This window comes from Herpailurus yagouaroundi, unplaced genomic scaffold, assembly GCF_014898765.1.
Source record: "Herpailurus yagouaroundi ecotype Mexico unplaced genomic scaffold, PumYag 193, whole genome shotgun sequence".
Classification (NCBI taxonomy): Eukaryota; Metazoa; Chordata; class Mammalia; order Carnivora; family Felidae; genus Herpailurus; species Herpailurus yagouaroundi.
In genome coordinates this window covers 1,208,805-1,233,563 of record NW_024412424.1, presented here as the reverse complement: position 1 = coordinate 1,233,563, position 24,759 = coordinate 1,208,805, and the positions used below count along the sequence as shown (strand labels likewise).

Here is a 24,759-nt window from a genome sequence, read left to right as displayed (position 1 = left end):
AACCAAAGAGAAAAGTATCTAAAACGTATGGACACTTATTTGCACAGGAAAAATAGGGACGTCGAGCCAACCAAGCGTTAATGGCAAATCTCAAGAAGGTCGGATGGCCGGGACGTGCAATCTACGTTCTCTAACGTTTACGGCTGCTGCTTTTATCTTAGTCCCCACCATCAGCACGCGTTCGCTTCGTCATCATTTGAGAAGGAATGTGCATCTTTCAGGAAGGCGCCGAGCCCACTGGGCGCGCAGTCTAGAAGGCCGGGCACCCGCAGGTCGTGGGCGCTCATTCCACGCCGCTTGAATGACTGCACGGAAACCACGCGAGCCCCAAGGGGACGCAGTCTGTGGCCGGCGAGGGTGGCGTAGGCCCCCCGCCCCAAAGTCTTCCTTACCAAAGCGTTGGGTCGAGCGAAAGAAACTGAGCGGAAGGATCTTGTGAAGTTCAACAAGCCCAGTTCCATCCCCGCCAAACCCGTCGCCTCCCGGTTCTAACGCCCGGGAAGATGTGACCGGCGTCACGGCCCGGGAGCCTCCCGGACGCACCTCACCTCGTAGTCTTCTCACCTCAGCCTCGCGAGAAGGAAACACAGGCTTTGACCGGCGCAGGGACTCCCCAGGCAGCTGTCCAGCGGAGCACGCAACCTGCCAGGCCCTCCAGCTGCGACGCCGGCTCGGGAGAACGCCGCGGCGGCGGCTAACGGTAGTCCGCGCCTTGCCCCACGTTCCGGGGGGGAGCGCGACAGCGGCCCACTCCGCCCAAGCGCGGGAAGGCCCCTGCGCGTGCGCATCACTAGCGACCAGTATCGCGCGGCTTCTTCCCGCCCGCCTTCTGCCCTCCCTTCCGCGGTTTCCCGGCGACGGCCGTAAGTGGAGGGCGGAAGCCGCCCGCGAGACCAGCCGTAAACGGCTCCCTCGCGCCACTTCCGGCCGGCTTCCGCAGACGGGGCTGGTGGGCGATCGTGAGGCGCCGGAGGACGTTCCTTGCGGCCGGAGCCATGGAGATGCCCCTGCCGCCCGACGGTGAGGCCCAGCCTCGGCTCGGGGACCGTTTCTCTCTCCCCGGAATCCCTTCTTGGCCCGCCCCGCCTTCCGGGGTTTCCGGGCCTAGGAGGGGGCGGGGCTCGGCCTCCCGGGTTCGCCTGCGGCCTCTCCCGCGGGTCCCCGCATCCCCGGCGCGCGTGTGGCCTCTATCGGGACCCGTACAAGGGCGGCCTCTCCGGGGCCCAGCCCCAGGGACCCCGGCCCGGCGGACGGGGGCTGGGACGCCAGGGCTCCCGGATTTGGGCGGTCCTCCCTGACGCCCCGCGTGGCCTTTTCTCCGTCCTCCAGACCAGGAGCTTCGAAATGTCATCGACAAGCTGGCCCAGTTCGTGGCTCGCAACGGGCCCGAGTTTGAGAAGATGACGATGGAAAAGCAGAAGGACAACCCGAAATTCTCGTTTCTGTTCGGAGGCGAGTTCTACAGTTACTACAAGTGCAAGTTGGCGCTGGAGCAGCAGCAGCGTGAGTTCTCTCCAGCTCTCAGGCCACCCCTTCCAAGCGATTCCTTTCTCCGACTCCAGTTCGTGCTCTGCCACAAACCGCCTTCTTTCGGCCGCATGCTCAGTCTCTAAAAATGGGGCAGCTCGGCCTTCACGATCCCAGGGCCCTGCCCCGAGCGGCTGCTGGGTCCGAGTGTAATAGAGAACGAGGTTATTGATCCTCTTCCTGGGCTCCGGATCAGGGATTTCTGTATTGTTTTGCAGATGTGATGACTTAGGTCAGCAGAAGTAGAGTGGCCGCTTCAGTGTTTTCCAGAGCGGAAGTGATAGAGGCTGGACTGGGACCCTAGTGGCAGGTGTCCAGAACCCTTTGCGGGACTCTTGGGTCTAGCAAGATTTTTGTGCATTTCAGGTGTTTGCAGTCCAGATCTAAAAGACTTGTTCTCTGGGTTTTAGTTCTTGGCAGATGTTTGCCATTTCTTTATGTTCGCTGAGTTGTGTATCAGGCTTCCAGCCCTGCCCTCAAAGAGTTTAAGATGGATTTAGAATGGCCTCTGAATAATAGTCACCACGTGGTAAGAGCCCACATCTGTCTCGTTTAGTATCACATTTCAAGCTTGTAGATGACATTAAATGAATGAGTAGGGGGTTGCCAAGTGGTAGGCATCGAAAGGTGTATATTTCCTAAGACTATAGGTTTCCTGAAGCCAACCAGACCTTGTTTGGGTCGTTGTGTTATATAATACGTGGTAGGTAGTAGGTGTTCAATAAAAAGTTGGTAAGAAACAGCAAATGTGCGTTGGCTTGAATAAACACGGTGTGTTTAGGGAGCCATAAGAGTACTGTGAGAAGCCCACCATGGCTAGAGCCTAGAACGTGTGTAGAGGAGGGAAGGGTTTGAGCTGGAGTGATAAATACCAGGGGAAAGTTTGGATTTTCTCCCTCATTCCAGTAGTTCATTTGGTGCCAGTTAGGAGTTAGGTTTGAGGTGTAGGTGGGGGTTTGCCTGCAATTGTAGGCAAATTGTTGTATGCACTTAAGTGTTTTGGAGCAACCATTCATCAGCCCCAGCACGTCACCCAGCTGCTACAGGCAGTGGAAAGCCACGAGAGTGTTTGAAAGAAGGGAGAGGTGGGTCAGGTTTGTGGGGCCAGTGTGGAGGACAGGGTGGAGGGAGTGTGAATGGAGGCTGGGACCAGTGAGGTCTGCATGTGACGGAACAGGGCATTTGATGGTAAGGTCTGAATCAGGTCAGCAGGTTGGGTCAGAGGGAGTGGGCATGGGGGCAAGTAGGGTTAAGGGGTAGAATCCATGACCTAGGGCCCCAGTTGGATATCTATGAGGGTGTCATAACCAGGCAGAGGAGGACAGTGCTTTGGCCCAAGTGACCATGAGGTGAGGTGCTGTTTTCCCTGCAAGGGAGCCCACTTCCTCCCTGGACTGTCAGAAATTGGGGGCTGCTTGGGACTTGGCATTATAACGGGGGGGCAGGATGGGGTGCTTCTAACAGGGGAAGTTGGCTCAGGAAATGTCTTCTGCTGGTAACGACATCTCTGCTGAGATTAAAGAGGATGTCAGAGTTAGTCAGATGGAAACAGAGGAGAGCAGTGTTTAGGCAAAGGAAAGAGCCTTAGGGAGGGTTGGGAGTGGAGGGAGCAACAGCTCAGGGTGGCTAAAACGCAGAGAAGGAAGGATTGTTGGAGTGGACAGAGGCCAGGGTACAGATGACGGAGGGCTGGCTTGCCAGGGACTTAGGAATTCTGGAAGCTTTTGGGGAGATCTTGGAGGATTTCAGTACTGTGTTCTGGAGCAGGCTTAGCCACTGTGTAGCTGGCCCTTCACCCTGGTAGTTTGAGAAGAGTGAGCCCCAAGACTGTTCTAGAACGGTGCTTCACAAACTCTGGTGAAGAATTAGATTTTATTTTTCATTTTTTTAAAACCCAGCCTGCTGTGGAAAGTGTACTTTTGCAAAATACAACAAAGTGAACTGCGAACCATCAAGCCGCTATGAAGATGCCAGAATGATCGTTGGCCATTTGTATATTCAGTCCGGGTTTCGCCAAGGGCTGACCCTCGGACCACACTTTGACCAGCAGCATTCTGGCTGTGGTATTGCGAAGAAGTGTAGAGGGCAGGACTGGACTCGGGAGACCAGTTGCAAGGGCGATGCAGGTGACAGCAGAGTCACAGCAGTGACGGCAGGGACACAGATCGGAGTGTGATGTAGGAGGTTCCGACTTGACTACCCGGGGTGACCTGTCAGTGTAGGGTGCAAGGGAGTGGGGAGTGCCCAGACCTCCTGGGCTTCGGGCGTGGTCCTAACTGTGCCAGCCGCGGAGCTTGGGAAGGGCCCTGGAGAGGTGGAGCACGCGGCGAGAGGACACGTGTGCCTGTGAGGTGCCTGTGGAAAGCCCGTGGGCTGTTGGGTCTGTAATCGGATCCACAGTGCGAGGAATACAGGATGGTGACAACAGAGGTAGGAGCTGTGGCTTGCAAACGTAACTGCAGCCTCAAGTTACTATGTCACGCTCCCCTGTGGGCTCACGCAGAGAAGAGGGTGGAACTAGGCATCCCAGCATCCCAGGGTCGGGCAGAGAAAGACGACGGGGCCTGCGGGCAGCCACACAGGCCAAGTGAGACTGGGACCTGAGACCGGGCCGCCGGCCTGAAGAAGGATGCCCACAGGGGTTGGCGGGAGGGGGGTGCAGAGCCAGACCGCCATGGAATGAGATAAACGGGAGGCGCAGAATTAGAGATGATCCTCAGCTGTAAAGTTGTTGAGAGGAGGCGTGAGGCAAAGTTTTTAAAGACAGAAACTATGAGGAGGCTGGGGAACGAGAGACCCCCTTGGGGTGGGGCCGTTTATGATCTGGGTTCAACTTGGGCTGGGGCCTGGGTGAGGGGTGGAGAGGGTGGGGGGTGATGGACTCAGTCTCAGCTGGAAGGCCAGTGGGCAAGGCTGGATGGCAGGCTAGGGAAGGGCAAGGTGACGTCACACAGAAGAGGGCCCTTAGGGTCGAGGGCAGGACTAGGGCCCTTCGAGTTGAGGGCAGAGCGGGAGGAGCCGGGCTCAGAGTGAGGGACTGCCGTGCAGCATGGGGGTCCTCTTGTGGACGGCTCGAATAGGGAGGGGAAGTCTCTGCGCCTTGGAGCTGCCCAACGGGCAGCCGCGGGGACGCTTGGACCCTGGCCACCTCCTCATGGGGGCCACATTTCCTCCTCTGTCACCAGTCATCTGCAAGCAGCAGGCCCCAGAGCTGGAGCCGGCCGCGGCCCTGCCGCCCCTGCCGCAGCCCCCGCTGGCCCCGGCTGCGCCCATCCCGCCGGCCCAGGGAGCCCCATCCATGGACGAGCTCATCCAGCAGAGCCAGTGGAACCTGCAGCAGCAGGAGCAGCACCTGTTAGCTCTCAGACAGGTACGGGGCCTGCTCCTCCTCTGCCCTCTCCCTCCCTCCCCTGCTGGCCCTGGGAGGAGGGGGGGGTCCCGAGGAGGCCTGGGGCCCTCCCTGCTTCCCCTCTTGGTCCTGAGGCAGGTAGCCGGAGCTCAGCCTGGGCCTCAGCGTTTGCATCTGTGTGTTGGGACTAAGAACGGTTATCAGAAGAATCCGCCACCATGTGCCAGCACTGAAGACAGGGCTGCCACCCCTTGGGATGTGTTTAGCGGGGCTCCTGACGCGGGACACAGTTCTTCGTGAAGTCATTCCACAAGCTCTTTGACGCGCGGACACCCTCCGTGATGGGGTGGACGTCCACGAGTGGGGCCACGCGCTCGAAGGCCAGGTGGCCTCTGGTGCCATTGGCCCCAGCTCCTGCCAGCTAGGCCACCCCAGGCTGTCACGGGGAAGGACCCTTTGGTCCTGATTTGTCACGGTTTGAGTTTTTGGCAAAGTACAGCAGGACGAATTGCCAGAAAGACGATGAATAAAAAATAAAACACCTGAATCGCCAGCTCCTTTTTTATTACCAGATTCAGGAAGTAAAACTACTGTCGTTTTGCCGAAAACAAAACCTTCCAGAACGCTCCCCCTCGGTTCCCATGCAGAGCTCATCCGGGACTGGGTGGCCCGGCTCGGCCAGCCCGGAGCTGACTGCACAGCCCGCAGCAGCACTGGGCCTCAGCCACTTCGCGGTCTGCGAATCTAGTGTGCGAGACCCCGCGCCACATTTTAACTCGCGTGTCCCCGACTGCTAGTGTGGTTGCTCTCTTTTCCCTTGACCGGTGACCGTATGTTGTCTTTGGACTATTTGTCCACACTGGTCGCTCAGTTTTCATTCTGTTTTTGTTGAATTGATTGGCTGCCCCTCTGGGTGTTCGTTTTTCCATCCATCGCCTCGGGGGCAGATATCATCTCTTGCTGCGTTTTGTCTTGTTCTATCTTCTCCCTGCCTGCCCTGGTCGTGGCTGTGACCATGACTGTCCCAGATGCGTGTCTCGGGCTTCAAGTGTGAGGGACAGGACCTCCCGATGCTGGGGGCAGGGCGTGGATGGGCCCGGCTCAGCCTGGGCTGAGGTCCCTCCTCACTCAGCCTCCCTCCTGCGTGGCCTCCCAGGAGCAGGTGACAGCGGCCGTGGCCCACGCGGTGGAGCAGCAGATGCAGAAGCTCCTGGAGGAGACCCAGCTGGATATGAATGAGTTTGACAACCTGCTTCAACCCATCATCGACACGTGTACCAAAGATGCCATCTCGGTGAGTGCGGGAGGGCGGGTTGGGCGGGTGCTCCCAGAATCTGGTGCTCCCGATGAGATGGGAGCCTCCTGCGGCCTGCGTAGGGTGGCAGTGCTCTGGGGGGAACCCCATCTGCCCCTTGTCTCCGCTCTCGAGCCCTGCGGGCAGGTGTGCTGCTTCCGGGGAGAGGGAGCCAGGAGGCAGGCAGAAGCCTAGGTGTGCAGCGGAGCGCTTGGACGCCACGCCCTCAGGGCCCGCCCTCGGCCTCCTGGGCGCCTGTACGCGTGGTGGCCCGGCGGGGATCTCATCCCTGCTCACCATCGGCCTGGCTGTTGCAGGCCGGGAAGAACTGGATGTTTAGCAACGCCAAGTCCCCTCCCCACTGCGAGCTGATGGCGGGCCACCTCCGAAACCGCATCACAGCCGACGGGGCACACTTCGAGTTGCGGCTGCACCTTATCTACCTGATCAACGACGTGCTGCACCACTGGTGAGGGCCCCGCCAGGCTCCGCCTTGCCTGTCCCCCCTCTTCTGGCCCTCTACTGGGCTGCTGTTCTGCACTCAGTAGCTTGGCCTGGCCCGGGACCGTGGGCGTCGCGTGTCCAAAGACCCCAGAGGAGGATTGGTCTGAGCCATGAGCCCTCCGTCAGGAGGACACCCCACCATCCCCTGCATCTTGGCTCCTTCCCTAGACCCTTCACGTCACCCGGGCCACCGTCCCCTGACTCCTTACTTTCCTTGGGCAGCTTCTGGGTGTCTTTAGCCATCTGTCTGTGTCAGCTGCCCGCTTCTCTTCGTTGACCCACACACACACACGCACTCGCTCACTCAGTCACCCTGCTGCCCGACTCTGCTTTGCTTCAGGTCCCTCCCATGGGGTCCTCTTTGCTACCCTCTGTCCCACTGCCCTGAAACCCACCCCCACCACACACACAGCCCTCCCGAGGCCAGGCCAGCGTTTACTTCTGCACAGCCTCTTTGGTATCTTACGACAAAGGTTAACTTAAAAAAAATCAGACACCTGAGCCAAAGCAGGCCTGGGGAGGAATCCGGCAGAAGCACAGATTACTGGTGAGGCTAGCGCTTAGCCGTCAAGACTGGCTGCCAAGTTTGGCTTTGAGCTTGGCCTGGCTGAAGGGGACGGCTTCCGCAAGAGCAGCAGAAGCTGCCCGCCTCCCTCCCGACCCTCACCCCATCTCGTCCCATCTCCTGCCGCGAGTGTGTGGTCTGGGTCCCCGCCCCTCCGCTCCCTGTTTCCTGTGCCAGGCAGATGGCTCTGTTACCACTCGGCCACTCCCTGCTTCGTCCCTCCATTATTTTTCTGCTGTGGAGAAATAGGCAGCCGCTCAGAACCTTCTCTGCTCTCCTGCTTTCACCAGCCACTGTATTGACCAGGGCAGCTCTGCAGAGACGGCCCTGTTTCTGGGCTCCTCCTGAGCTCTGCTCTGTCCAGAAGCCTAGTGCTGCGCCCTGTCCTCCTCCCAGGACTGGCTTCCCCTTTTCCCCCTCCCCTGTCCCTCTTCCCAGGGCTGCACTCCCTGCTCTCTCGGAGCACCCTCTGGTGAGCTAGGTGCTGGGAGGGCCTTGGGCTGCTCGTCTTCTGCCCTGCATCCTCCTCCAGGAGGCAACATGTACCACCGGGTTCTGCCACCTAACTGCACAACCACAGGGGCCTCCACACCTATGTACACAGAGTGCCCCCTAGGAAGTTGTGAGGACGGGCCGGCTGGCATGGCCAGCATGCTCCCTCTGCCTCCTGAGATGCGGAGCTCGAGCCAAGGTCTCCTTGTGCATAGGGGGGGACAGGGCTGAGTGAGGCCACACGGACAGCTGGGGTTCCTACAGGCCTTGTGTCCATCACCGGGGGGAAAGGGTTGTCTTACTGATCAGGAGACCAGGGTGACAGGCCTCTCCCTGAAGGTCCCCAGGCTGTTCTTTCCCTCCTCCCATTGCTGTCCGTCTGTCACTTGGGCCCAGATGCCAGCATAGGTCTTGTGGGGAGCCCAGCCCTCGTCCCGGCCGGGTTGGGGGCCCGTGTCCCGAGAAGGCAGAGGGTGCTGTGGCTGGAGCCGCAATGGTAACGGGCGCGTGGCCGGGTCCCGCCCCAGGGCCCTGACGCGCGGAAGGTCTCTCCCTCACAGCCAGCGCAAGCAGGCCAGGGAGCTGCTGGCCGCCCTGCAGAAAGTCGTGGTGCCCATCTACTGCACCAGCTTCTTGGCCGTGGAGGAGGACAAGCAGCAGAAGATCGCCCGGGTACGTGGGGCAGCCGGGAGAGGCAGGGGGAGAGGGCCGGGGGGCGGGGGGGAGAGGGGGTGGTGGTGCTGAATTTTCTTCTGACGCAGCCTCTCCCTCCTCCCCCCACATCCAGCTCCTGCAGCTCTGGGAGAAGAACGGCTACTTTGACGACTCCATCATCCAGCAGCTACAGAGCCCAGCCCTGGGGCTCGGCCAGTACCAGGTGGGCGCCACCTCCACCCACGCCGCTCCCCGGGACCGGTGCGGATCCCCCCGCCAGGGCCCGGAGGGTGGGGCGTCTGCGACCCCAGCACGTTCCCACAAGTCGAGGGGACCGCAGCCCCCGCCTGGGCCAGGAACGGCTGGTGGGGTGGGGTGGGGATTTCAGAGGCTGGGTGGCATCTTCCAAACTGGGCTCCTGCACGTGTCTCCAGGGCGGTGGTGAGCAGTGGGAGGCCGGGCTCTGAACGGCAGCCTGTGGGGGCTCCCGCCCTGCCTGCTGAGCCCGCCTGCCTTTTCCCTGGTGCTCTGGCGACCGGGCCGCCCCATTCAGGCCCTGCTGTTGGCAGTCTCTGGCCTGTTGGCGCCCGTCCTCCGGGCTGGCTTCTGCACAACGGAAGCGTCAGAAAGCCTCAAGGCAGTCTTAGCCGCCGTGGTCGTGCCCCGTATGTGCATGTCTGCCTCCTCTCTGAGGACAGGGGTGCGGGGCCGGGAGGGGAGGACCAGCTGGGTGTCCTCGGTCACCTCTACCGTGGCACCGGCATCACTGCCCCATCCACAGCTGCTAGAAGAAAAAGCAGAGCTCCTACCCCTTTCCTCGGGCCGAAAGGTAGCGTTTTTCTGCAGAGATCTGGTGGGAGTGTCAGAAGCTGTGTTGGCTGTGTCCTCTTGATGGTCTTGAATGCCACCTCCCCGCAGGGGAGAATCTTTCATGCTCAGAGAGGCAGGAGGAGCAAGTGCGTGGTGTACTTTTAAAAACACTTTCCTATTTTTTGTCGTGAAATAAAACACCCGGTCGGTGACGTTAACTGCTTTTTTTCTGCTGAGTTGGTGACAACAGCTCATGTTCATGGTGCTGCCCTAGTCTCTTTGCATGTGTTATTTCACTGAGTTCTCCCTCAAATCCTTGGAGGTGGGTCCCATTACCGTTACATTTTACAGATGAGGAAATTGAGGTTCAGGGAGGTTGTGACTTGCTCAGAGCTGTGTAGCGAGTAAGGACCATAACCTAGAATTTTGTGTGTGGGTTTTTTGTCGTTTGTTTGTTTTTTGGTTTTTTATTTTGTTTTTAGTTTATTTTGAGAGAGACAGAGTGCGAGCTGGAGAGGGGCAGAGAGAGGGAGAGCAAGAATCACAGGCTCATAGTGCAGAGCCCGACACAGGGCTCAAACCCACAGAACTCTAAGACCATGACCTAAGCTGAAATCAAGAGTTGGCTGCTTAACTGACTGAGCCACCCAGGGGCCCCTCAGTGTTGAGTTTTTAACAGTTGTGTGACAGTCAAGGACATGGCTGTCGAGGCTCGTTCCCTTTACTAGGGATTTACTTAACTGCAACGAACATTCTCGCCACCGGTTTTTGGCTAGATTCAAAGGCTCTGTGCTTGTCGAGACTATTATGTGACAGTCACCTGCCTGCCTGCTCCGGGCTCCTGGGCCTCACTGCCCAAGGCACTGTCCCGGATTCCAGGGGCTTTCCAGGGTTTGCTCCAGAAGGTTCGGGCCGAGGCAGCGAGCCCTGAGGCTGGTCTCCTCTCTCTCTGCCAGGCGACACTCATCAACGAGTACTCCTCGGTGGTCCAGCCGGTGCAGCTAGCTTTCCAGCAGCAGATCCAGACCCTCAAGACGCAGCACGAGGAGTTTGTCAACAGCCTGGCCCAGCAGCAGCAGCAACAGCAGCAGCAGCAGCAGCAGCAGCAGATCCAAATGCCACAGATGGAAGCTGAAGTCAAGGCCACCCCGCCGCCGCCTGCCCCGCCTCCGGCCCCCACACCCACCCCTGCCATCCCGCCAACCACCCAGCCTGGTACGGGGCTCCCTCGGCACCCACCCTGGGAGGCAGCTCCAGGAAGGCAGCCTTCTCCCGCAGAGAAGGACTCCGGTTCCGTGGGCCCCAAACCGGGCCCAGTCCCAGGGCCAGATTCTAACCTGTTTCCAAACACTAGGCCCGGAGATTTCACAGGTGAATATGACCGAACCCTTACAAATCAGAGGATTCCTTTCCCGTACGAACTACCCCAGAGAACGCAGAGAGAGGAAAGCTGCCCAGATCATTTTTTGAGACCAGAATAACTTTTACGTCAGACGGACAGAGAGAAAGAACGATAAAGGTCCTGCAACGTCACTTCTGAATACAAATGCAGAACTACTTACCACCTGAAATCCAGCACAGTATTTAAAGGCACATCACGGTCAAATAGGGTTTGCCCCAGGAATGCGGAAGGATGGTTCGACACGTAAAAAGTCTCATGAGATAACAGATGAGCTGGGAAAGAACGATCTTTGAACAAGATGTAGAAAGGGCATTTAATAAAAATCAGTAGTGGGAATTTTTGAGCAAACGAGAGATGGGGCAGAAGTTAAGGTGTTGGGAGGCTTTCAGAGGAAGGGGTATGCCGTGTGTGAGGTCAGTGCCCCCGCTTCTCACTGCCGTCCTGTAGGCGATCGCTTTCCAGTGGGGTCACACAGCAGGGGTTTGCTGAGAGGTAAAGGCCCCGCCTGGGTCGGTCCCGCAGTGGTCGCTGAACATCTTTTCGGGCGGCGCCTCCTGCTGACTGTTGACCTTGCTAACCACCTTCCTGCCTGGCTCTAGATGACAGCAAGCCTCCCATCCAGATGCCTGGCTCCTCTGAGTACGACGCCTCGGGGGGAGTCCAGGATCCTGCCGCTGCCGGCCCCCGGGGCCCTGGACCCCACGATCAGATCCCACCTAACAAGCCCCCGTGGTTTGACCAGCCTCATCCCGTGGCTCCTTGGGGCCAGCAGCAGGTATTTTCCCAAACTTGCGGTAGGGGGGTGGGGGGGGTGGGCGCTGTCCTGTGTGGGTCGATGGGCTTTTCCCAGCTTGCTGGGGAAACCTGAGATTCTGCAGCGTGGCCCTGGGGCTAAGCGGGTAGGGGAGAGAGAACAGCCCCACATTCCTGAGGGGCGGGGGCAGAACAAGGCAAGTCAGCTCTTCACACCCATCCCTGCTACTACCTTCCGGCCTTAGGAGCACAGGACCCCGTGTTCTCTGAGGGCTGGGAAGCTTCGTAGGGTTTGAGTACAGCCAGGTGAACGGTTTCTGCCCCTTTAACTGGTTCAGCTAGCACAGCGCCAACGTTTTGTCACCCTGCGAAGAACATGGTGCTTGCATAGAAAAGGAAGGTCAGAAACGGAAGGCTGGCAGTGCTTTCTGGGGCAGAGATGCTGCCCATTGCCTCTGGTTCCTTGGGGTCAGAATTTCTAGGCCGGGGTCATCTCATGCAGCTTCGCATGACTGGGAAACACTGGAAAGATCCGCCTGCTCTCTGGTCACTGGATCTGATTAGACAGAACTTTTAGGCACGGCCCGCGGCCCCCGATGGATGCAGCCCTGCCAGGGGACTCTGTGGAGGGGGTGGGAGGGAGTCAGCTCGGGACTGATGGGCGGGGTGGGGGGGAGGGGGTGTCTGTGGCTTTGCGTCCCCATTCCCCACCCCAGCTTCAGGACAAGAGATTTAATTTCACCAAAGATTGGGCATCTCTGTAAAGACGGCTCGCACCTCTGGGTGCCAGCTGTGAGCCATGTGCCATCGGGCGTTTTATGGGTGCCCTCTACTGAGGGAACAGTTCTCGTCCCCATTCTGTAGGTGTGGAAAACAGAAGCCCTCAGTGTCTCCAGGCCCCACCTTCTCGCTGGGGACTGGCGGATGGGCTCGTGACGAGGGCCACCTCCCTGAGGGTCTGCCCAGAGGCAGAGGCATGCTTGGCCTGGCCTGCCCACGTGGTATCTTACACATTTTGAAATAATTCCCACGTTTAAAGTCTGGCCTTCTGACTTCTTGAAAGACCTGAGCGTGTGGTGCAGCCTCGGCCCGCTCTGTGCTGGCGGTCAGCGGAGCTTCCCAGCTGTGACCCTAGAGATGGGCCCTCTGGTCGTCCTCCTGGGCACATCCCCCACCGGCCCTGTTTGGGGTTAGAAGCCCCGTTTTCAGCCTCACGGCAGCAGTTGGGTGAGATCCAGAGCTCATGTTCTCTTCCCCCTGCAGGAAGACACTTCCTGGAACGGGCCCTCGGGAGCAGACCCTGAGACAGGATTTGAGTTCGTACGGGAGGGGGCCCAGAGGACCGTGCAGGGCAGAGGGGAAGTGACAAGGAAGGGAGTGTCATCAGAGCAGGCATCCGCCGCCACGCGTCCCTGGGCCCAGCTGCTCTGCAAGCACCCAGGGGCGGGGGAACAAGAGGGCATCCGCCGGCTTCTGTGTCTGGTGGTCGTGCGGCCCCGGGGCCTGCCCGGCCCGGATGCGGGTACAGGGAGCCCCCTCCGCCGAGACGCGAGGGCAGCATTGGGAGTGTGAGCCCAGGGTGCGCCCAGGCAGCACGGTGTCCGCCGTGCGGCAGAGGGAAGGAGGTGGCACCGGGTCGGGGCCGGGCCGCCTCCATAGGCGGAGACCAGTGCCGCAGAGCGGTTGGCCGGTGCCGGCCCGGCCTCGTGGGGGGCTCACGTCCGCCCTTTGCCTTGCAGCCTCCCGAGCAGCCCCCCTACCCGCACCACCAGGGCGGGCCGCCCCACTGCCCACCCTGGAACAACAGCCATGAGGGCATGTGGGGCGAGCAGCGTGGGGACCCCGGCTGGAACGGCCAGCGGGACGCGCCCTGGAACAGCCAGCCCGACCCCAACTGGAACAGCCAGTTCGAGGGCCCCTGGAACAGCCAGCACGAGCAGCCTCCATGGGGCGGAGGCCAGCGCGAGCCGCCCTTCCGCATGCAGCGGCCGCCCCACTTCCGGGGACCCTTCCCGCCCCACCAGCAGCACCCACAGTTCAACCAGCCGCCGCACCCCCACAACTTCAACCGCTTCCCACCTCGCTTCATGCAGGACGACTTTCCCCCGCGGCACCCCTTCGAGCGGCCGCCCTACCCCCACCGCTTCGACTACCCCCAGGGGGACTTCCCCGCCGGTGAGTGCGAAGGCGCCCTCCGTGGGGACTGTCCTCGGCCCCGTACACGCCCTCCCTCCTGCCCCTCATTCCCGTCCCCTGCTCAGAGGAGACGCCTCACGGATCGGCCTCCTGAGCGGGCTCATGGCGCAGCTCGGGGTCGTTGCTGTGGGACCTGGCACATCCCCTGAGTCAAGGTGACAAGCAGAGGGTCACGGGATGTTGTGGAAGCCCAGGCCGGGCCCTTGGGAAGGTGGGGAGACGCAGAGGCTGGCGGCCCTGGTGGAGGCATGTGGCACACAGCCGGCTGGCTGGCAGGGTGGGAAGTCCTGCTCCTGTTTCCCACACAGCCTGGGAAGAGGGTGCTGCGTCTGTCTGTCCTGCACGTGAGGAAGGATGTGGGGGTTTGTGGAAGCAAAGTGGCTCCCAGGCCTCACAGTGGGCATGTGGTGCCCCTTCCCGGTTCCTTGTCTGGCTGTTTTCACCAGCTTTTCTAGTTCGTTGCCAATTTTTTTTTTTTTTTTTTTTTTTGGAAAGAATCTCTAGTTTAGTTAAATTTCTCTTTTTAAAAAATGATTTCTACTCTGTCACTGCTTCTATGTTTGTTTTAAAATTCATTCTTGACCCTAAACTCAGTTGGGACCACTGAGCACATTGATGGCCAGTACAGGTTTCCCCAGGGCTGTACCAAAGCACAGGGTGTCTTGCCCCCCCGCCCCCCCCCCACCCCCCGCTCTGGGGGCTGTGAGAGTAGGGGGTCTTCTCCCCGTCTTCATATCGGCCTCCCTCTGTGTGTACCTGTGTCCCACTCGCCTCATCAGGACGCTGGTCGTGTTGGCCTGCCTCTGGGACCTCACTGAAAGTTACCTTTTTAAATACCCTGTCTCCAAATAATAGTCATATCCTGGGGTACTGGGGTGGGGAGGCACAATTCAGCCCATAATGTTGCTACAATGTTGTGATTTCCCTTATGGTTCCCTGTTTTTGCCTTGAGCCCACGGGTGTTGGTGTGGGTGCAGGACTGGTCCCCCTGAACCCAGATCCTCCCCACCTGGCTGCAACACCCCAGATAGTGAGAAGCAGCTGGAGAGAAGGTGCCGGGCAGGGCTGCCCACGAGCAGGTGTTGGCATCTTTGCCCGTCACTGGACCCCCTTCCGCGGGCGCTCATCACCTTGTAGATCTCAGTTGTGCTGTCAGCGCCACCCAGATCACGACCCCCAGCGGGCCTGAGAGGAGTTTCTGTTTTGCAGAGATGGGACCCCCTCACCACCACCCTGGCCACCGCATGCCTCATCCTGGGATCAACGAGCACCCACCCTGGGGTGGGCCCCAGCACCCCGACTTCGGCCCTCCTCCCCATGGCTTCAATGGGCAGCCCCCCCACATGCGGCGACAGGGCCCTCCCCACATCAACCATGATGACCCTAGCCTGGTCCCCAACGTGCCCTACTTCGATCTGCCTGCCGGGCTGATGGCGCCCCTCGTGAAGGTAAGGTCACCATGGCAAGCACCTGCTCGTGCATGTGAGGAGTAGTGGGAGCTTCCCCGCAGGCTACAAATGCTGCCGCCCGGGGCCCCTTCCCTCTGGTTCCCTACGCCTGGCCAGCCTGAGCGGTCAGTGGGAATGTGTCCAAGCCAACGCCTCTACCTGGACTTGAATCCCTGGGGCAAGAATGAGCAAGGCCCGTGTCTCCTCTGCCCCCTCCACGTTTCCCTCCCGGTGCCCCAAGTTCTGTGGCCATGAGCAGCGGGCCAGGCTGGGTGTGAGGTGCAGCCCTCCTGACCCTGGCCCTGGGAAGCCACTTTGTCCAGTGGCTGACGGCAGAGGGATTTCTCAGAGAAGGTGTGGCCTCTGAACTGGGCCCGCAGGAAATCCAGGGAGGGGCAGCACTGGGGGTGGGGGTGGGGGGCAAGGGGAGCAAGGTCAGGCTGCGAACTGCTCGAGATGCGCTGAGAGAGGAGCCGCTTCTCGTCTACTCCGAGGCCCCATCGGACTGGCAGTCGAGAAGGGCTGCGCCGGGGCGGCAAGGGGGCGGCAGACTGACCTGGTTTCTGGCGAGGGGGTTCCCTGGCTCGGGCTGATGCTGCTCTGACCCGGGAGGGGGCCCTGGGGTAGGAGCTGGGGGCACAGGGCAGAAGTCTGGCCGTATCTGTGATCTGCATCATGTCTGTGGGTGAACCAAGGGGCCTTTCCATCATCTCACCTTGGAGATTGTGTCTCACGTGTTTTCTGGAGGGAGAACTCTGGCCTTTATTGGTCTGCAAAAAGTCCTCAACCGCCTCATTAAGGGATCAGATGACTGGTGTGGCCGCAGCCCTAGTGGGATTTCTCAAGGAGGACAGGATGAGGAACACTCGTGCCCGGGGTAACCCTCATCAGACCAGGCCCCTGGGTGGGCCTGATGGGGTTCCTGCTGGCGTGCGTGACACCTGTGTTCTTCACTGCAGCTGGAAGACCATGAGTACAAGCCTTTGGACCCAAAAGACATCCGCCTCCCACCCCCCATGCCGCCCAGCGAGAGGCTGCTGGCGGCTGTGGAGGCCTTTTACAGCCCTCCGTCCCACGACAGGCCCAGGAACAGGTACGGGGCTCGGGGAGACTGGGGATACAGCTGGTGATGGGAGGGTGACCCTGTCCCTCTCCTGGCCTGACTCTCCCGAGTTTAGTTTATGGGAAAGACTCCACGCCTTCTGCCCAGGGTAGTGTGAGGTCCAGGTGCGGAAAGTGGTGGGCTATACAACGCTAGGCGTAGGGGCGCCTGGGTGGCTCGGTCGTTTGGGCGTCCGACTCTTGATTTCGGGTCAGTTCATGATCTCGCAGTTCATGGCCTGCCCTTTGCAGGGCCACAGGCCTGTCATCTGGGAGTCAGAGCTCCAGGTTCCCTGTTAGGAACATCGTAGGCCCTAACAGCCGTTTGAGCTGTTTGGGGAAACGCTGATGTGGAAAAGGCACGGGAGCCGGGCGTGCAGCCCAGCCTGACTGCTTCCCAGTGGGAGGCCCGGCCTCTCGGCCCGCTTCCCCGTGCGAAGAAGGGGGGCCTCTGCTCACCCGGGTGAGGGACCCTGCTCAGTGTCCGAATGAACGAGGGAAGGGAGGGCCGCACGCCCGGACGTGAACTTTCCCCAGTTGGGTGGGGGAGGGAGGCGCACGGAGTCACACGGAAGGGCCTGTGTCTTACAGCGAAGGCTGGGAGCAGAATGGCCTCTATGAGTTCTTTCGAGCAAAGATGCGGGCGCGGCGGAGGAAGGGCCAGGAAAAGCGGAACAGGTGAGCGCACGGGGGCCCGCTCACGGTCCACCCGCCTCCCCAGACCACAGCGGGGCCCTGCCTGTGCCGGGCAGACGCGCTGTCACATCCCGCCCCAGGCTGGCCCGTCTCCCCCTGGCAGGGGGCAGGGGGCAGAGGGAGGCCAGTCCGGCCCCTGCCCGGGCCTGGGGGTTTTTTCACGCGAGGCCCAAGTTAAACCTGAGACGCCAGCCCCGGAAGTTTGCCCGGGGTCTTCCCGAAAGCCGGGGGCGCTGCTCACCAGCTCTCTCCCTGCAGTGGACCCTCACGGTCTCGGAGCAGATCCAAGAGCCGAGGGCGCTCTTCCTCCCGCTCCAACTCAAGGTCGTCCAAGTCCTCGGGCTCGTACTCCAGGTCCAGATCTCGCTCCTGCTCCCGCTCCTATTCCCGCTCCCGCTCCAGGTAGGCAGGGCGCCGCCCGCGGACCGAGGCCCCTCCGTGGCGCCTGTGGCCCGTGGCCCCCGCCGACCGACCGCCCTGTCCTCCCTGCAGGAGCCGCAGCCGGTCTCGCTCCTCCCGGAGCCGCTCCCGCTCACGGTCCCGCTCCCGCTCCAAGTCCTACTCCCCGGGACGGAGACGCCGGTCGCGGTCCAGGAGCCCCACCCCGCCGTAAGATTTCTGTCTTAACTGTCCAGTGGCCGCTGGTAGCGCTGGAACCCTCTGATGCTTTGCTGTGAATGTTGAAACCTGTCGCTAGAAGACGTGCTCCCGGTGGCCCGTGCTGAGGTGGCACCTCGGGGACCCCGAGTTCTAGCGCGGTGACAGTGGCACCGCCTCGCCTCACACCACGCTCTTGCCTTTTTTGTGGTAACGCTGTAAAGCCTGAGGTGGCGCCTGGGCTGTGTCTGACCCTTCTGGGGGTTCCGTGTGACCTGCCCTCACCGCTCGCCGTGGGGCAGGGGCCGTCTTAGGGAGCTCCCCTACCTGGCTGGCGAAGATGACAAAGAAGAATGATAGAGACCCAGGATGTGTGTGTGTGTCCTCCTAACTGGTGAACCTTCACGTACGCCACACGCTGTAATATTCTAAGAGTTTTCATTCCAATAAATGTATCCGCTCGTTTTTAAAAAACGTAACCTGTCTTAATTTTAGTTCCTCGGCTGGTCTGGGTTCTAATTCAGCACCTCCTATTCCTGATTCAAGGCTCGGGGAAGAAAACAAAGGACATCAGATGCTGGTGAAAATGGGTAAGGTTCCTGGGAAGAACCACCACCCGCTCTGGGCCTTTGGGGCTGGGGAGCCAGAGAAGGTTCCGGCTCTCTGCCAGAACTTCTACGGAGGGCGAGCCTGCGGTTTTTGCTGGCCATTCTTTCTTACCTCATCAGTTACACGCTTGCCGACCACACACGTGCACATCATTCAGCTCTGCACACGGAGTCCTGTTTCACTTCACACATAAATGTGCCAGATTTCGGCTTTCGTGGGTTATAACCGCCCTCCCCCCTTTCTTCTTAAGGCTGGAGTGGATCTGGTGGCCTCGGCGTGAAAGAGCAAGGGATCCAGGACCCCATCAAGGGGGGGGACGTCCGGGACAAGTGGGACCAGTACAAGGGTGTGGGCGTGGCCCTGGACGACCCCTACGAGAACTACCGCAGGAACAAGAGCTACTCCTTCATCGCCCGCATGAAGGCCAGGGACGAGTGCAAGTAGGCGCTCTGCGGGCGGGAGCCACGCCTCGGCCACCGCGTTGGCCACCGGGACCTTCCTGGCTTACTGGCAGTGACAGATGGTAGGGACAGCTCAGTTCTCACACAGCCTCCATCTCTGGGGAGCGGCAGAAGAGAAGGAAGGCCACAGCCTGCCTAGTGACGAGCGCCATGCTCGATAGCTTGGAAGGCCCCGGGCCCCGCCTGCAAACCGCTCTAACGTAGAAGCACGACCCCGCCAGGAGATGCCCGGGCCCGCGCGGCCAGAGCCTGCTTCCCTTGACGGCGAAGTGAGAAACACGAGACCCTCCACCCCTGGATGAGAATCCCTGGCATCTTAAGGCACGGCTGTTTCGCACCTCTCCCCTCGGGCAGATCTGAGCTTCTGCTTAAAGCAGTAGGAGCGTGTGGAGGAGAGGCCCTGGGCGAGCGGCCTGGCAGCCTGGGAGCGGGTGTGGGGCCAGCCGACCCTGCCCGCCTGTGCCCCGCCGACGTGCGGTGGATGGGGAAGCTCAGGCCAGGCGCTGGTTCCAAACAGAAAAACAAACCCTTTTTGATTTGCAAAGTTACACAGGGTTCTTCTCGTTTTTACTCCAGGTCTTTAGTTTTGGAGAAGGGAATGTTGCTCTAAGAGGATCCCAGTGAGAATTTGAAACCCGATTCCTCTGAGACATGCTGGCCCTTAGTTCATTTATTTTAGTTGTTTGCGTTGAAATTTTTTCCCCAAACGTCAGCCGTTTGCTGTACCTGCAGAAACGGAGGTTCTGAGGACACGGACCTGAGGCACCTTCAGGTCCCAGAATGACACCCTCGGAGAGTCTGTACCCTTAGCGTCTCGGCCTGTGTTTTCCACTTAGAGGAACCCAACACCAGTGCTCGCGTGGACCTTCCGCTCCAGGGTGTGGAGGGAGACCCCTGGCTGTGCCTCCCGCTCCTCATTCCCCTTGCTGCCCCCCCCCCCCCCCACACACACAGCCACCACCATCGAGGGAGGTGAGGCCAGGAGGGAGCGGGGTCTGCTGGGCGACGCTGGGGACGGCGTGGGACAGGCCACGCTTGGCGTCTGTGGGCAGCTCGTGCGGTGCCGTTTATTTGTACAGAAACATTTTTGAAAAATTCTTTTCAATAAGATGCAAAGTCCTCTCCAACTTTTCAACCTGATGTGATAAAATATTTGATTTTGTTCTAGGTTTCCTGTAGCTGTGAATTGTTCAAACGTGTCTGATTCAGGATAAAACGTAAACACGTGCTGTTAACAATTTCTTGTGGATTTTACTGTTTTGCCTTCAAATAAAAACTTTTTTTAAAGACCTTTTTCTCTGCGTGTTCAAGTTAGAAGTGTGCTCCAGCCGAGTCGGGAGCAGGCGTGCCTGGAATGCAGAGACTGCGTCTGAGTCGTGCGGTCAGGTCAGGAGCTGCCCTGGCGCCTCATGTGGGTGTGCCCGGCCTGGACACCTGGCCCGGGCTCCTGCTTAGCAGACGGGGCTGTGGCCCCTCCCGTCTATGTCCACTCACTGGGCGGCCAGCACCCGGCCGGCACAGCAGCTCCGCGGGGCTCCGGACAGGCTGGCATTCTCCGTCCGGCCATGAGTGGTGACCACTCCACCCGTGGGGCCACTGCCACCGGCCCGCACGTCCCCTCGGGGGCCGGGTGAGTTCCACTACTCCGCTAAAGAAGGCTGGAGCTGGGATTCCACTCGGGTGAGTCCTCGGCACCGCCTGCCCCCTGCCACTGTCCCCTGGAAACCAACGTGTGTCGCAGCCGGTGTTCTGGACCCGCTTGTCCATTCAAACCCACGAATCCCGCCTCACCTCCGGTCCCCAGAGCTCCTCCTCCACCTCCTCCAGGGCATCCTCCATGGACAGCGGGGCAGGCCTGTGGTGCCTGATGTACTGTGGGGCAGAGGACAGGGGGCCGTCACCACCGCCACCTCAGTCCACTGAGGCTTTGGGTGCTGGAGGCAGCACCTGTCCCCAGTGGCTCCAGGGCAGGTGGGCAGAAAAAGACCATGACGCGAAGCCACGTGACAATGCTGTGGAAAGAAGAGGAGAGACAAACCCAGACAGGCTCTGGCCAAGGCACCTGCGAGGGATGCGCCCTGACTGGGTCTGAGAGGGAAGCGTGACCACGGCTGGGGGTGGGGGGAGCTAGGGAGTGGGGCTACCGGGGGCGCCCTCAGGGCACACGGGGCGGGCAGAAGGGCCCAGAGCAGGCCGTGAGGAGCCACGGGGGGCTATAGGCAGGTGACATGGTCAGATCACTTCAGCTGTATCCCACCAATCGATGTGTATGACCAACTGAAGTCAAAGAACCCCGTGGGGGTGTGATCATCAGAGTCCAGGATGCGGGAAACCGTCAAAGAAACAACCTGTTTACTTGAACAAATGAACTGCAAGGAAACATCAAAGAGATGGGGCAGGGGAAACCCGTAAGCAGGGGTTCTCAAAGTGGGTCCCCTGTGGGCACAAAGGGGAACACCCGCTCCCAGGCCCACCTCTGCTGCCAGCGGAACCCTGGTGGCCCTCGGGGTCTGATGCCGCTCCGAGCCAAGAACCACCGCCCTAAGCCCTAATCGGGAGGCTAAAAAGACCCCAAACATTCTTGATGCACAGGCTTTGGATTCTGAAGAAGCAAATAGCAACAAAATGTTCGACTTGCATGAGCCAAGTGGGAATCTACCCCTGGATATCCACCAATACTAAGAAAATAAAAGTTCATTTGGTTTGGGTGTTATAATGATACTGTGACCATTTTGTTCCAAAGTCCTTAGTTTTAAGAACTACAAAGCAAGATATTTGTGGATAAAAGGCCAGAAACGACCGTGCAGAAGTTCATGTGGTGTGATGCCATCTCTAGAAACATTATCATATCTAATACCTAGTATGCTATATATCTTACAACATATAGTATGAAACATACATAATATTGTGTATTTCATACATAATGTTCATATTTTACACAGGGAAAATCTAAAGAATATCGAATTCTCTCTGAAATTATGGACGGCTTTATAAATTACCCACCTCTGTAACAAAATTTTTACAAAATGAGAAGAAAATTTTTACAATCAAACAAAAATTAAATTTAGGGGGGAGTGAGAGGTGAGTGTGACAGTCTTGGCACTTCAGCCCACAGGACTGGGCAGAGCTTGGGGACGGGTCTGCAGAGGGACAGGAGCCCCCACCGAGGAGGTCCCCATTGCTCCAAGGTCACACACAGCCTAGCCAGCCGCAGCCCACGCCAGGCTGCCTCTCGCTGCCCCCGTCCCATACTGCTCTCGCCAAGGACGAGGACAGCTCCTTTCCCTAGGACTGTAGGTGACTGGGCCCACGGTGTCCCTGCTGCCCGGGCTGAGCCCTGTCCCCCTTCGCGTGCAAAGGCCCCTGCCCTCTCTCCCAGGAAGGGGGTGTGTGCTGCGGTCACCTGTTTGGTTTCCTCCAGGGTGTGGTAGTGGAAGGAGTCTCGGTCCAGGGACTGCAGGAGGGACACGTGCAGGTGTCGGCTGGCCTCCACGAACTGCTGCGTCAGGCTCAGCTGCTGCTTCAGCATGTCGTTGAGCGCCAACGCGGCCGGGCTGTAAGCTGTCAGGGCTGTACCAGCTCCGTGTCACTCCGCCCACCTGCCCGCCTGTCTCCCCAAGGGTGAGGCTCTGGGCCATCCACCCCCCCCCGCCCCCACCCCGCGCTCAGCAGCGTCCCCGCAGGGCCAAGGGGGGCTGCCCTCTGGAAGTGCTGCCACCAGAAATACTGCTGTCTGCGGGCTTGTGTGGGACCCTCAGGAGCTGCACGTGGGATGCTCGGCTCCCAGGCAGAAGCGGAAGCCTCAACTAAACGTCCCACCCGCGGGAAGAAGTCTAGGAAACCCCAAGTTCTGCAACCGCACGATGTGAATCCTGCTCGCACCACTGAGCTGGACACTGAAAACCGGGTAAGAGGAGGGGCGCCTGGGGGGCTCAGTCGGCTAAGCGTCCTGGCCCTTGGTTTCGGCTCAGGTCATGATCTTGCAGTTCGTGAGTTCCAGCCCCACGTCGGGCTCTGTACTGACTGACAGTGCGGAGCCTGTGTGGGATTCTCTCTCTCCCTCTGCCTCCCCCAACCTGTGCCGTCTCTGTCTCAAATAAACTCTTAAAGAAATGGGTAAGAGGGTAAATCCTGTTATGTATCTTTAAACATAAAACTAAAATACTTAAAATTAAAAATACAATTAAAGGGGCTCCTGCGTGGCTCAGTCGATTAAGTGTCTGACTCTCGGTCTCAGCTCAGGTCGCGATCTCATGGTGCGTAGGATCGAGCTGACAGCACAGAGCCTGCTTGGGATTCTCTCCCTGCCCCTTCCCTGCGTGCGCTGGCTGTCTCTCTCTCTCTCTCTCTCTCTCTCTCAAGAATAAATAAGTAAACTTTGAAAAATACAATTAAAAATAGAAATAAAAGTTTTATTTAAATTCAAAATATGTTGAAAAATGGAAGCTGTGTAACTGTTAGAAATGATCATTGTCAGACTACAAGAAAACAGAAAAATCTCTGAGATAATAGCAAGCTAAATGGAAGAGTTTTTTGAAAGGATACAAACATTTCAATTGTTACAACCTGTGCATTTTTAATGTCTTCATCTTTAAAAAAATTGAAAATGGCAGGGGCGCCTAGGCTCAAGTCGGCTAAGCAGTCGACTTCGGCTCAGGTCACGATCTCACAGTCCATGAGTTCAAGCCCCGCGTCGGACTCTGTGCTGACAGCTCAGAGCCTGGAGCCTGCTTCAGCTTCTATGTCTCCCTCTCTCTCTGCCCCTCCCCACTCATACTGTCTCTCTCAAAACCAAATAAACGTTAAAAAATTTTTTTTGTTTTTAATTGAAAAGGGAAAAAAAAACCCCAAAAACCCAAGTCCTAGATGGACCTTTGTTTGTGCCCTGTGAGCCACCAGTGGCCCCGTGGGGACCTGATGCGGCCTGGGCTCCCCCGGCAGCTGCTGGGAGGCCCTTCCCCCTGCCCCAGGCTGGACCGGGCCTCCCTAGGACCCCACAACTCCCCCAGACTCTGAAAGGAGTCCAGGCCTGTGGCCGCCACGCTGGCTCACACTCAGGACCTGCCGAGTGTCTTCAGGGGAAAAAGCACCATGTATTCTGGATGCAAAGGCTCAGAGGGGAGCGCGCAAAATAAAAGCAGCGTGGCGGGGGTGGAGGGCCTAGAGGTGTGTTACTCCCAACATTCCTGTCTTATCCGACACGGGCGTCCTTTGGCAACACGGACCAAAGGTTCTCAGACACCCAGTCTGTCGTCAGGGGTCCCAGGAATCGGGGCAGTTGCCTGTGACCATGTCACCCACAGACTCCCCAAACCCAGCACTGAAGTGGGGCAGCAGCCCTCCCGGCGGGGGCAGCCCTGCAGCTAAGATGCGTCCACTTCACCGCAAGGACCCGCTGAGCTGTACTGTTACCTTCTATGGAGTCCGCGCTGACGACGTGGCTGGCAATGGGCACAGGGTCCACGTAGGCACCTCCCAGAGCCGGTCCGACGGCCGCCACGCCGGGCCCTGTCCCGGAGACAAAGGGGGAGGGGCAGATGGGCAGGATTCAGAGTGACTTTCATCAACATATGAAATAAGCTACGCGAGTCTGTGCTTTCCTCTCCCGAACAGGACAGCCACCTTCTTGCTTTGTTAACCTCCTTTACGATCTCCCCAAACCTGCCTCCGTCTTTCTGGAGGCGTCTCCTGGTACAAGTCTGCTGAGCGGGCTCAAGCCATCACCGCAGTCCGTGACATCATGCCCTCGCCTCCTTCTCCCCTCCATCCTAGGGGCCACACGAAGGCTTCGGAATGTTCCCGGGACTCTGACAAGCTGGTTGATTTAGACTCCTGTTTTCCTCTTTCGGTATCAGGCCGAAAACGGCACCAGCTGGGTTTTACCAAAGGGCTCTTAAGTCGCAAAATAATACAGACAGAAACGCGCACATTTGTCAACAACAGGCTACGTTGTCAGGCAGCGGGAGGACGTGGAGAGGAGCACAGAGGCTTCTACGTCAGAACTGGGCCTCCACTACCCTCGAAGGCCTTCTAGTGATCTGACTTGGCACGTCTGACTGGCTTTCCTCCCCAAGAAATGAGAAAATGGTCACGACCCACCCCAGCGTGCAGCCCAGGCTGAGACACGGCTAAGCCCCCCTGAATCAAAATGAATACAGCAGGTGAGAGTGTTATACGCCCTCGTGCAGTCCAGGAATAACCCTGGCTACGCTGTGGGCAGCGACCTAGACGAGAAAAGAGAGTGGGGGGATGTTTAAAAGCAAGGGACCTTTCCACCCAGAAGGGCCAAGACTGAAACTGG

General features: G+C 59.1%; 2 protein-coding genes across 10 annotated transcripts in view; one reads left to right on the top strand and one right to left on the bottom strand.

Moving 5' to 3' along the window:
* The first annotated feature begins 884 nt into the window (after positions 1-884).
* On the top strand, positions 885-19,747 carry CHERP (calcium homeostasis endoplasmic reticulum protein). Of its 2 annotated transcripts, none has more exons than XM_040444814.1 (17): positions 885-1,020; positions 1,330-1,503; positions 4,713-4,897; positions 6,033-6,170; positions 6,488-6,639; positions 8,292-8,403; positions 8,519-8,608; positions 10,152-10,410; positions 11,197-11,372; positions 13,090-13,525; positions 14,756-14,994; positions 15,954-16,087; positions 16,687-16,773; positions 17,050-17,193; positions 17,284-17,400; positions 17,884-17,978; positions 18,248-19,747. In XM_040444814.1, exons 1-17 carry the CDS (start codon positions 996-998, stop codon positions 18,439-18,441), a joined length of 2,757 nt encoding a protein of 918 aa, XP_040300748.1. In that variant the 5' UTR covers positions 885-995; the 3' UTR covers positions 18,442-19,747. The 2 variants fall into 2 exon arrangements, with proteins under 2 accessions (XP_040300748.1, XP_040300746.1); XM_040444812.1 differs by having other exon boundaries at positions 8,259-8,403.
* Positions 19,688-24,759, bottom strand: part of CUNH19orf44 (chromosome unknown C19orf44 homolog) — a 20,269-nt gene continuing 15,197 nt past the window's right edge. For 4 of the 8 annotated variants that reach the window (XM_040444816.1, XM_040444815.1, XM_040444818.1 and 1 more), the window contains 4 exons: positions 23,871-23,966; positions 21,862-22,028; positions 20,250-20,470; positions 19,688-20,106 (listed from right to left, as the gene is read on the bottom strand). In XM_040444816.1, the coding sequence (XP_040300750.1) occupies positions 19,866-20,106; positions 20,250-20,470; positions 21,862-22,028; positions 23,871-23,966 (725 nt within the window). In that variant the 3' untranslated portion in view covers positions 19,688-19,865. Of the gene's footprint in view, positions 22,029-23,870; positions 23,967-24,759 lie in introns of all 8 variants that reach the window. The other 4 variants (XM_040444820.1, XM_040444821.1, XM_040444822.1 and 1 more) reach the window with 4 other exon arrangements.

What these genes read in the sequence shown, in the direction of transcription:
- CHERP (XM_040444812.1), top strand. Translation starts at nt 996, where the DNA reads ATGGAGATGCCCCTGCCGCCCGACG. An exon ending in GGCGCTGGAGCAGCAGCAGC is followed by an intron (nt 1,504 to 4,712) that starts GTGAGTTCTCTC and finishes CTCTGTCACCAG; the next exon opens with TCATCTGCAAGCAGCAGGCC. An exon ending in CCAGGGGGACTTCCCCGCCG is followed by an intron (nt 13,526 to 14,755) that starts GTGAGTGCGAAG and finishes TCTGTTTTGCAG; the next exon opens with AGATGGGACCCCCTCACCAC.